The 11,881-nt window shown below is 58.8% G+C and overlaps 1 protein-coding gene across 2 annotated transcripts; it reads left to right on the top strand.

Annotated features, from left to right (window-relative positions):
* The first annotated feature begins 750 nt into the window (after nt 1–750).
* On the top strand, nt 751–8,863 carry HIC2 (HIC ZBTB transcriptional repressor 2). Of its 2 annotated transcripts, XR_009534800.1 has the most exons (3): nt 751–850; nt 2,492–5,091; nt 7,554–8,863. XR_009534800.1 is itself a non-coding variant. In XM_060121398.1 (2 exons), exons 1-2 carry the CDS (start codon nt 825–827, stop codon nt 4,305–4,307), a joined length of 1,842 nt encoding a protein of 613 aa, XP_059977381.1. In that variant the 5' UTR covers nt 751–824; the 3' UTR covers nt 4,308–8,863. The 2 variants fall into 2 exon arrangements, 1 of the variants encoding a protein (XP_059977381.1); XM_060121398.1 differs by having other exon boundaries at nt 2,492–8,863.
* Nucleotides 8,864–11,881: the final 3,018 nt, after the last annotated feature.

Raw genomic sequence — 11,881 nt, 5'->3', positions numbered from 1 at the left:
TGCAGGCCTCCTCCCCCACCCCTGGCTCCATTCCAAGGGCGCCCAGGCCTGCTGGAGTGGGGGACAAGGAGCTGGAGCCTCAGGATCCCCTCCCGCAGGACCCAAAGCTCTGGGGGGGGGGCAGGTGGAGCCCACCCACATCTGGCAGCAGCTGCCAGTGGCCTTGGCGGGCTGGTATTGAAAGGGCGAGCCTGCAAACGCCATGTGGTCAGGCTGGGCTGGGCAGGAGGGGGCTGGGCGCTCTGGGCGGGGGTGGGGTGGGGGGTGGGGGTGGGGGTGGGGGGAGAGCAGACCCGGAGGGAAGGGAAGGAAAGGAGCAGGAGAGCCAGAAGCGGTTGAGACTGGTTCTTATAAATAGCCCGTTGCACCAGCGCCTCCAATTTTGACCTTTTGTTATGTAAATGTGGCCAGCCTGGAAAGGGCCTTGCCCAGGCCTCCTGCCACCACGCCTGCCCGCCCTCCAGGAATTGTGTGCCTGCCACCAGCTCCCCCAGATCTAGGTAGCCCTTGCAGTATCCTAAATCTGTGGGGGTGGGTGGGAAGAGGGTGCAGGCGAGCTCCCCAAATTTGCGTTCTTCCTACCACGGGGACTGACTGTGGGCACTATGACCACTGTCTCTTGCCCAGCTGTCTGGGCGTCCCAGCCAGAGAGACCCCCAGACCTTCCTGGGAGCGAGGTCCCCCAGCACCTCCCCCCTCCCCTTGCTGATGCCTTTGTGGGTGACCATGTATGTCTGTCTTCCCTTCCCCAGGTGACCAGGCATTGATGCACCCCCAGGGAGGCCACGCGCTCAAGGAGGCCACCCCCGCTGGCTGCTGCTCACATGGTTTCTGGGCCCCTGGCACTCCGGTAGGTCAGGGAGGGGGAGCTGGGGGCGGGGGCGGCAGAGGGAGGATGTTTGCTCCTCCTCCTTGGGACTCTGGGCAGCCTGCAGCTCTCAGCCTGTGTCCTGGCCTGCAGTCCTTTGTGTGCGGGCAGCGCTGGCAGCATAGAGGGGAGGCTGGGGCTTGGGGAGGAGGGCTGCTGTGGACTCACTGGCTCTCGGAGGCCAGGACCTCCTGCCCTCGGCTAGTCCCCTTGCCAGTTGTCCTGGGTGCTGGGGCTAGGTGTCTAGGCCAGTGTGGAGGCCACGCCTTGGGCTCTTTGTCCCTGCCTGGCTGGCTCTGGGGGCAGGGAGTGGCGGAGGGCTGGTTTCTGCGCGATCTGGGCTCCAGCTTCTGAACAGCCTGACAAGGCCGAGCTGGCCTGAGGTGCTTGCTGCCTCCTGCTGTCAGGCCCTCAGTGCCGGCCCACGTGGTCATTGGGTGCTCAAAGTCTTCCTTGGGGTGCACAGGATCATGGGGGGTTTTCCTCTGTCTTTGCAAACAAGGGCAGGTACGGACCAGTGGGAGGAAGGCAGGTGGGTGCAACCCCTCCGGGCTCTGTCCTGAGGGAGGCAGGGCTGGGCGCCTGGTAGGAGCTGATCCCAGGTGGGGGAGGCTCAGAGCAGTCAATTTCTCTCCGAGGTTGGGCCGTGAGCAGAAGGACATGAAAGCCCCTTGTCGGCCTCACAGCTCAGAGCACCTTTGGGAGGGCACGAGCTTCGAGTGGCTGGAGGGGTGGGGAGCCACGGCCGTGCGCTGTGACCCTGCTGCCCAGTGGGGTGGGTGCATGGTTGGGGCACGCTGCTCCCAGAGACCCCTGTGCACACTGCCACGCAGCCACCACAGAATTCCTCTGCATGTGTTTTCCTCAGTGACATCAGTTAGCATCTGTGCCAGTCTGGCGAGTTTCCCAGGCTCAGACAGCACTGCCTGCCCTGCCCAGAAAGTCCCTGGGGCCCAGCGGTGCCAGGGCTTGGCCAGGCTGCCTTTTCTTCTCAGCACCTGGAGGCCCAGGCAGGGGGTAGGGGGGATGGGTGCTCAGTGCCTGTGGTGGGGCAAGGCCTTGTGGGGTGGGGGTGGCAGCTGGGCTGCAGTGTCACGTGATGCTGGTAAACCTCAGAGTTTGGGAAGCCTCTAGGGTTGTTGGAGAGAGACCCAGCCTAGAGCAGAGGTCGCAGACCAGAGGCTGCATGTTTGATCTGGCCCACGTGGTATTTAAGGAAAAAGAAGCTTCATTTTGCATGGGGTGATTTCACCTGAAAACCTGGATTTCTGGCTTGTCTCGAAAGCTGGGAAGCTGCATGCCCACGTGAGAAGTCCAGCCACCCAGCACCTCATAGACCCCTGCCTTTGGGTCTATGAGGCCAAAGACGGGCCAAAGACCTTTGGGTCCCATCTGGGCACGTGGTTGGCTTCCTTTAGTGCGGAGATGATACCTTGGGCCAAGTTCAAATCCCAGTTTCGTTGCCTGCCACCATGTGCATTGTCCTCTGTGTTTTCAAGTCTGCAGATGGGCTGGTGCCGCCCCCCTTCTCAGGCAGCCTGGGTGGCGTGAGTTCCCTGCCCAGGTGCCGGACCCCAGGAGGGTCCCCCGCTGATGCACACGCGTACCTGTTCTTGCCCGCAGGTGGTGCGTGTGGGCAGGGCGTGGGGACATGGGGCCCGACATGGAACTGCCCAGCCACTCGAAGCAGCTCCTGCTGCAGCTGAACCAGCAGCGGACCAAGGGCTTCCTGTGTGACGTCATCATCATGGTGGAGAACTCCATCTTCCGGGCCCACAAGAACGTGCTGGCCGCCAGCAGCATCTACTTCAAGTCCCTGGTCCTGCATGACAACCTCATCAACCTGGACACGGACATGGTCAGCTCCACGGTGTTCCAGCAGATCCTGGACTTCATCTACACCGGCAAGCTGCTGCCCAGTGACCAGCCAGCCGAGCCCAACTTCAGCACGCTCCTCACCGCCGCCAGCTACCTCCAGCTGCCCGAGTTGGCAGCTCTCTGCCGGCGCAAACTCAAGAGAGCTGGCAAACCCTTTGGCTCCGGGCGGGGTGGGGCCGGCCTGGGGCGGCCACCCCGCGGCCAGCGGCTGTCCACGGCCTCTGTCATCCAGGCCCGGTATCCGGGGCTCGTGGACGGGCGCAAGGGGGCCCACACCCCCCAGGAGCTCCCCCAGGCCAAAGGCTCCGATGAGGAGCTCTTCCTGGGCGGCTCCAGCCAGGAGAGCGCGCACGGCCTGGGTCGGCCGGTCTGTCCAGCCAGCGGGGAGGCCGGCCTGGGTGGCTGCAGCACCAATGGCAGTGGTGGGGGCTGCGAGCAGGAGCTGGGCCTGGACTTGTCCAAGAAAAGCCCCCCGCTGCCCCCCGCCACCCCCGGGCCCCCCCTCACCCCCGACGACCCAGCCCAGCTGAGTGACAGTCAGCAAGGCTCACCCCTCTCGGCCTCCGCCCCTCCCGTCGCCAACAGTGCCTCTTACGCCGAGCTGGGGGGCAACCCCAGTGAGCCCATGGATCTGGAGGGGGCCGAGGACAACCCCCTGAGCCTATTGGAGGGGCCGGGCGGGCAGCCCCCCCGCAAGAGCCTCCGGCACTCGGCCCGCAAGAAGGAGTGGGCCAAGAAGGAGCCCGTGGCTGCCTCCCCCTTTGAGCGGAGGGAAGCAGCGCCGAAGGGTCCCTGCCCAGGGGAGGAGGCTGAAGGGCTTGGGGACAGGGTTCCCAACGGCATCCTGGCCAGCAATGCGGTGGCGGGCGGGCCCTACGGGGAGCCCTCATACCCCTGCAAGGAGGAGGAGGAGAACGGCAAGGATGGGAGTGAGGACAGTGGGCAAAGCGGGAGCGAGGGCGGCAGCGGCCATGCCGGCGCCCACTACATGTACCGGCAGGAGGGCTATGAGACGGTGTCCTATGGGGACAACCTGTATGTGTGCATCCCCTGCGCTAAGGGCTTCCCCAGCTCCGAGCAGCTCAACGCGCACGTGGAGACGCACACAGAGGAGGAGCTCTTCATCAAGGAGGAGGGTGCCTATGAGACAGGCAGCGGGGGCGCCGAGGAGGAGGCCGAGGACCTGTCAGCGCCCAGCGCGGCCTACGCAGCCGAGCCCCGGCCCTTCAAGTGCTCAGTCTGCGAGAAGACCTACAAGGACCCGGCCACTCTGCGGCAGCACGAGAAGACTCACTGGCTGACGCGGCCCTTCCCCTGCAACATCTGCGGCAAGATGTTCACGCAGCGCGGCACCATGACGCGCCACATGCGCAGCCACCTGGGCCTGAAGCCCTTTGCCTGTGACGAGTGCGGCATGCGCTTCACCCGCCAGTACCGCCTCACTGAGCACATGCGCGTGCACTCGGGCGAGAAGCCCTACGAGTGCCAGCTGTGCGGGGGCAAGTTTACGCAGCAGCGCAACCTCATCAGCCACCTGCGCATGCACACCTCCCCCTCCTAGAAGCCAAAGACCCTTGTTGGCCTGCGGGCGCCCAGGAAAGAAGGGGCACAGTGGCCAGGCCCCGGGTGTGGGGCAGTTCCTGGTGCAGCCCCCGCCCCCCAGAGCTTTAATCCACAGTCTGTACCAAGGGGAGAAGCGGGCAGCCAGCACCCAACCCGAGTGCATGTGGCTGCTGCGCCGTCTGCCTCCTGATCCTGCCCGGCCCAGTTCCCCGTGAGGGCCACGGCGGGGCCTGCGGGGGTGGGTCACGGGGGGTGTCCCGCAGGCTGTGTTGGAGCAGGGGGAGTGGGGGCCTCCCTCCATGCTGCGGGGAGCAGGGCTGCCGCGGCCGGGGTGTCTGTGCTGCCAGCCTGGCTCTGCGGGGAGCGGTGCCAGAGGGAGGGGACAGCGCCCTCCCTCCTCGAGCCAGGGGTCACCGCTCACTGGTGCTGGGACAGTCAGGGGCCCCCACCGCCTACCTCTCCACAACTAAAGAGCCCTCTGGGCCTGTGTGGCTGTTATTCCTACTGATCTGTTCCTTTTTTCTTTTTGAATTCTGTTTTTTAAACCAAAACCAACAAGAGTTTATTTTCCTTCCGGCCCCTCGGGGCTGAGCCTGGGTCTGCAGACTGAATGTACCGGGGCAGCCACCCCCCCCTGCCCGACTGTGGGCTGGGCGCCCACCCTCCAGGCCCCAGAAGCCCTTCTTGGCCAAAGGCTTCCCTGGGCCCCGAGCCCTGCCTCGGCTGCCTCAGGAGAGAGAGTGCTTTTCCCATAGTTTCTGAGGAATATTCTTTGTTTAGAGGTACTTGTTTTTTATTAAGAGAAAACCCCGTGTAACGTGTATGTGAATGTTGGAACTGGAAGGTCTGGGGTTGGTGGGGGGCGGGGGGAGGCTGGCCGCGGTGCCAGGACGTTGGTACGCGTTTCCATTTTCTCCGTGTGTGTGGTGTGCGCGGTACGTGTGGACTCATGTCGCGTTTCCTTCCTTCCTTGCCCATCAAGGTGGAGAGACTTCTGACCTTTTGCTACCTCTTGAATTTGTGAGAACAGGACGTTGGTTGGTGATGGCAGTTGTGGCCGTGACGCTTGTGTTTCCCTTCTGTCGCCCTTCTGGGCCCCCCGCCTGTGCCCCCTCTCAGAAGGGACACCTGTACTTCCTCTGCGCGTGTGGCCAGCTGGCCACCCTGAAGGTGTTCTGAGTGTGCTGCTGGGCGTCAGGGAGCCCGAGCTGCCTCTCATCTGGGCCCGAGTGGGGGTATAGGTGCTCCAGCCCCTGGGGAGCCCCCGGCACAGGACCAGGTGCCAGGAGACGGGAGCCACACAGTGGGACAAGTTCCTGGAAGCTCCCGGCCAGGCCAGGACGGGGCGGAAGTGAGCCCCCCCCATCCTGTCCCCTGGGCCTGCAAGAGCCTGACCTCGGGAGAGCAGCAGCCCCTACCTGACCAGTGCAGAGGGGCTGACCACAGGGATGTGTATATCTTCTCCCACCCCCCTGGCAGGGTGGGGACCTGTTCTGCTTTGGCATCTCTGGGCGGTCTGGGGAGAGGCTGGCTGCCACCCATGGGCTCAGCCCTGAATCCCACCCTACCCTCACCTCTCGCCTTGGGCTCTCCACCAGCCTCAGACACCTCCATGGGCCTAGAGCCATGCTCACAAGGCCAGGCCAAGGTCGAGAGGTCGGCACCACTGTCCTCAGCCTACTGCAGCCACAGGGCTGGACCAGCGGCTTTATCTTCTTCGTTTTGCTTCATGTTTTCATTTCTTTTTCTTTTTTCTACTTTAAGTTCAGACCAAAAAATTCCGGAGTCATCCCCTACCCCCACCCTCCACCCCTCCAGAGACCCTCCAGCTGAAACCAGAGCCTGAGTTCAGGGACCCGAGTGGTGGGTGTTGGGAGTGAGGGCACGCAGGCCACATGGGGCCCTGCTGAGCCCTTGGGGTACCCCCGGCCTCGGGCTGCTCCTCTCCCCTCTGGGGACTTGTGTTCCAGCAAGTCAGGCGGGGGCCCCTCCAGCGCCTCTGCTCTCCCGACCCCCCTACTCCGTCAGCACTTAAGCCACACGACAGAAGTCTGTAGCGGGAGCTGCACACACGCCCCTGGGCGTGGCCCCCGGTGAAGCAGGTGGTTCATGGCAGAGCTTCAGGGACTGGGCGCAGAGGCCCTCACTCGACGACCTTCGTGCGACGTAGTATTGTACCCACCTGAGTATTGTATCATATATCGAGCCTTCTCTGTATTTTAACAAGAAAGCGAAACACTAGTTTCCTATTTAAGACTTTAAGGGTTTGTGGGGCGGGCGGGGTTAACACAACACTTGGTTTTGTTTTCCTTTTCCTTTGGTTTCATGTGGAATGTGTGCTTGTGAGTGTGTGCATGGACGTGTGTTAGAGCCTCACCAGGAGATTAGGCTGTTGGAGGCCAAGGGCGGCTTACAGTTCTCTGCTTTAGTCACTTAATTCCTGAATGTTTCGGAGAAACAGGAAACAGAAAATAGCAGATGTCATGTAGGAAAGAGGATAAACAACAACAAAAAAAAAAAAGAAAAAAAAGACAAAAGCTCACATCCAAATTCACAAAACCTATTTTTTAAACCAAAGCACATTTTGAATGCGTATGGAACCTCAATGGGCTCAGAAAAAAGATACTAATATATTTATCTCATTGTTTACATAAACTTTTACAGTTTCAGACCTCAGCAGATAAAAGGCCAGTCCCAGTGAACCAACCCCACCTTCCGCCGGAGCCCCTTCTGAGTAGGCCCTGGAATGGCTCACGGGCAGAGGGGCCGCCGTGGGGCCGGGGCAGGCGTGGAGGCCCCTGAGCCCTCCTCCCAGCCCGGGCCTCTCCCAGCCCAGCTGGCACCAAAGAGCTTGGGCCCGTGCTGACCCGCCCCCCAGGCCTCCTGGCTAGACTGTGGTGGTCCTGCCAGCTAGCCAGCTAGTAGGGGTGGCTGTCAGTTCTGGCCACAGGACCTGAGCCTGGGCTTGGGCCCTGGGATGGATGTGCGCCCCCATCCCGCTGCTCTGCCTGCGACCCTTGGGTGGGTTGATGTGAGGGTCCCTCTCAAGCCAAAAAGCCAGGACCTTTGCACAGCTCCGTCGACTCCAGCGGGTCCCCGCCCCCCTGGGGACCCCCACCTCCACCCCGGCAGTGGGAGGGGCTCACTGGGCCGGTCCTTACCTACACAGACGGTGCAAACACTCTGAACAGTGTTGTTTTTGTATCAATATGTTTGTGCAGTGATGAATGTATTTATTTCTCAGACTTGGGGCGAGCGAGCGGTAGACGGCTCCACCACCGCACGCTCCCGCCAGACCGAGCCCGCCACCGGGGCTCCTCCAGGATTGCAAAAAAGGTAAAGAAGAAAAGATGAACCTTTAAGCAAATACGAATCTCAGAGACTTGCAGCATAGCCATACACCTCAGCCTGTGAAACGAACAATCTGGACACAGACGGACTTTCAGAACCTCACACAGCCGTGTGTGTTACCGTTGGTCGCCACTTGGGGGCTCTGGGCTGTCCGCCGCCCCCGCCCCCACACCCACCCGTCAGTATTCACTGGACTGGCCGTATGCAGGAGTGCGATCGGGGCGGGCTGGCTGGGCAGACGGACCCCAGCCGCCCTCCCCGCGGCCGTCCTGAGTCAGGGTGAGGCCTGGGCAGCCGGGAGGGCAGGGATCGGGGCAGAGGCGGCCGCATCCGTCCCGTCCCCTTGGCTTGTGGGGACGAAAGCAGAGGCGCCAGGCCTCAGAACAGACCAGGGATCCCAGCCCTACCGGCCCCCTGTAGGGACCAAGGCCCTCGCTATTCCCCAGAGCCAGGTTGGGCATCATTGAACCTGTGAACCCGATGCCAGGAAGGGGTTGTGGAGCGGGGCCTGACCAGAGCCTCAGTCTGACATTCCAAATCGGGGTGGGTGTACGCTGTGGGAATTGAGGCTGCCTGGGACCCCTTGCCTAGGACCACCCATCCCCCACCGGGCTTGTCACCCCACTTTAATTTTCTACCGGGAACCCCTCCCCCTACCTCACCTTGCTATTTATTGCTGTAATTTATTGACCTCAAATATGCTGCATAACAGACCTCACTCAGGGCAGAGAGGATCCCCAGGGCTCCCCCCCTCCACTTGGCGGGGCCCTGTGGGGCCAGGTGCTGAGGGGAACCTCTCTGTCCCCCACCCATCATTTGCTTTCCCCCTCCCCCGTTGAGGGACCCCAGGTTGGGCACTGGCCCATTCACAAATACCTCGAGGGGGAGGGGAGGGATGGGGTTATAGCTGTTTTGTTTAATGGGAACTGGAAGAGGGATCATGTCCTGCTACACGCCCTTCCCCGGAAGGGGGGACCACGATCGCACTCCTGTACTGGCCACCGCCACTGTCAGTCATCACACTGAGTTCACTTCCCTCGAGAATTTGGATAAATTCAGGTCAGAGCTGCAGGTATGCAACCCTCAAGTGTCATAGTAAAGCAGTTCACCGATCTCTCCATTCAGAAGCGTGCAGTCTTAATGTACAGTGATGAGAAACTGTTATTTTATGATCTTTTCATTAAAAGCTTGATTGAAAACTTGTGTGAGGCCTCTGTTCTCTGGCTGTTCTCTTGCTAAATGAGAAACTGCTTTCCTTTCTCTGTCCAGTGCTTCCAGGACCTGGGAGGGTGGGAGCTGGGGTGGACATCTTCCTGCCCCAGGCCTAAGGGTGGGTTTCAGAGGGGCCTAGGCCCTCGGTGGCATGTGTGCGTCTGGAGTTGGCAGTTGGGTCAGCATCCTTTCTGGCATTGTTGGCCAAAGCTGGCCGAGGCGGTTTGGGAAGCAGGGGGTGTGTGGGTGGGGTGTGGACCCGGTAGCCTGGGTGAGAGGAGGCCTGGCCCATGACCAGGACCATGCATTGGAACAGCAGGATTGGGCTGGGGCAGGGGGTGCTCATTACTGCACACTGCTCCCTCCTGCCGCTTGGTCTTGGGGTGGGGTGGGTGGGAGCCGGGAAGGGGGATAATCTTAGTCTCTAGGGTCGGGGACAGTAGACCCTATTCCCTGGAGGACTGTCCCTCCTGAACCAGGGTGGGGGTACCAGGCTGAGTGAAGACCCAGGAGGAGGAGCGCGCTGGGCCTGGGAGCGTGGTCAGCCAGCTCAGCCCCCAAACTCCATGTACTGCAGGCATTCAGGCAGCTACAGGGCTGCAGCAGGCGAGCCCCCAGAAGAACATGGGCTTTGCTGCTCTAAATCTCAGTAAGTTCTGTTCAATTGTTTTAAAATTCTTTTTTTTTTTTTGGTATATCAAAGCAATACTCAAACATAGTTTGAACAATCAAATGGCTCTTAAAAAGGCTTAAAACAAAAAATGGTTTCTCGTCTTCCCAGCCCATCCCCACATCGTGCAGGCAACCAGAGTCCAGCCTCACAGCAGGTGATCATTTCAGTTCATCTCTACCCTCTTCCCCTTCCCTCCTACCCCTGCAAATAGTTATTGGACATTTCCTGTGATCTAGGGCTTGGCAAGCTTTTTCTGTAAGGTTGCCAGATAGTAAGTGGGCCATTCAGTCTCTGTGGTGACTCACCTCTGCAGTCACAGAGCAAAAGCAGCCAAAAAGGGTGTAAGCAGACGGGTGTGGCCATGTCCCGTTCAATTGCATTTACAAACCCTGGTGCAGTGTGCAACTGGCCAAGCCATAATGGTTATCACCATGTACATTTGTTTATTGCTGGGCCAACAAGTGTATTGGCCCTTCTTATTTTTCTTGAGGTTTAATAATGATCTTATCTTTTTAACTGCTCAGTTTGATCTGAGCTTCTTTCTCCACCCTTTGACTCTGTGAAATGCCTCCCAGTACAGTTTTCCACAGAATCAGACACTGTCTGTTCTGGCGCCTACTGTTCTGCACAGATTGGGCTGGCGTCCTGCCTTTTTGTCCTGTAACAGAAGTCCTGTTTTCTGGCTTCTGTGTGTTCTTTTCTTGGGTGACACGCTTGTTTGGTAGCGTATTTGCTCCAGTACCATCCTGACAAAAGAACACATGGGAAGTGGGTTTCCTGAGACTTAAAATGTTGAAAATGCTTTTAAATGACATGGAATTGGTAGTTTGGCTGGGTATAGAACTGTGGATTGGATGTCATTTTCCTGCTGAAGTTTAAAGGAGTTGCTCCCATGGCTTCTACCTTCCAGCATGAGAAGAAGCCCAGTCCCCTATGTGTGACCTGATTTCCTCCCTGGAAGCTTTGGTGTCATCTCTCCATTTAGACGGTTTTCTGTTCGTTGGGCAGGTGATGTGTTGGTTCTACTCTGCAGGCTCATTCCCTTCAGTAAACTCTTACTGATTTTTAAAGCATCTTAGCAACTTTTTTTTTAGGTGAGGTATAGTTGATTTACAATTGTTGTGTTAGCGATTATTTTAAATTTTCTTTCTTCTGTTTGTACCTTGATTGTTGCATTTTGTTCTCTTTTCCTGGATGTAATCTCTTTCTGAGGAAACTGTAATTTTTTGACACTTTCTACTGTTCCTTGCATTGTATCTAGTTCCCTTTTAGGTCCACTTTTGGTTTGTTTTTATCCTGTTCCATAATTTTAAAGACTTTTCCTCAAATGTTGGGTGGTCTTGGCAGTTCATATTTAAGAATGAGACCCTAAAAAGCTACTCGGAACCAGTCCAACCGTCATCTAGGGTGTGTGGGTTTCATCGCACTCGTCTTGCAGGTGGGATGGAGGGAATGAGCACCACTTCCCCGTGTGCCGGGTTGGCCGTGGTGCTTTTGACGGAGGCGCCAAGGCGAGGCCTCACGCCTCTTAGTGCGGATCACTGGAGGAGGTGGGAGGTGAGGGGTTACTCCATCACAGCCTGAGTGAGTTGGGCCTGGTTACGGAGTCATTCTGTGGGTGGAGGCCAAGGATGGGGTTGAGTTGTAGGCACCGCTGTTTCCTTTCATAAAGGTTTTGTTTAAAATTTGCCTCTTTCTGAAAACCATCTGAGTAGGGCTGTTCCTGATCCTGTGCGGTGGAGGTGGTTTGAGCCAAGAAAAGGAGTCGGGCAGGAAAAGAGCTGCTCTGGGTGCCCTGGCGTCTAAAGAAAGGGACGGAGGGAGGGAAGAAAGGAAAGTTCGAGGAGAGTGAGCCGGAGGCTGCTCCCATCTTCACGCAGGAGGCAGCCCCGAAGCGGAATGTTTTCATAGACCTTCTGGAAAGACATTTTCTGAGTTCAGCAAATGGAGAGGAAGCTTTTGGACGGCTCCCCCCGAAGCCGGGGGGTGGGGTGGGGGGTGGGGCAGCGTGTCGTTAAAGGTCTCCACACTGCAGGATGTTGCTGCTGCTGATTCTGAGGGGTCTCCTGCCTCGTGGGGCACCTGGGAACGTGGCTGAGGGTAGATTTTTTTCTGGTCACTGTGTGGTTTACGATGTTACCTTGACTTACTGTGGTGATCATTTCACAATGTCCATAAAGATGGAATCATCGTGTTGAGCTCCTGAAACTAATGTTATGTGTCAATTATACCACAGTTGAAAAATGCCAGTTGACAGTCTGGGCTTGACCCCTGGTTAAAGGGCCGGATGACCCTCCCACCACTGCCCTGCCCTCAGGGGCCACCCAGGACTCCCT

The sequence above is a fragment of the Lagenorhynchus albirostris genome, chromosome 14 (genome assembly GCF_949774975.1).
Source record: "Lagenorhynchus albirostris chromosome 14, mLagAlb1.1, whole genome shotgun sequence".
NCBI classification, from domain to species: domain Eukaryota; kingdom Metazoa; phylum Chordata; class Mammalia; order Artiodactyla; family Delphinidae; genus Lagenorhynchus; species Lagenorhynchus albirostris.
Note: the sequence above shows the minus strand (reverse complement) of the source record. Positions and strands in the feature narration are given on the sequence as shown.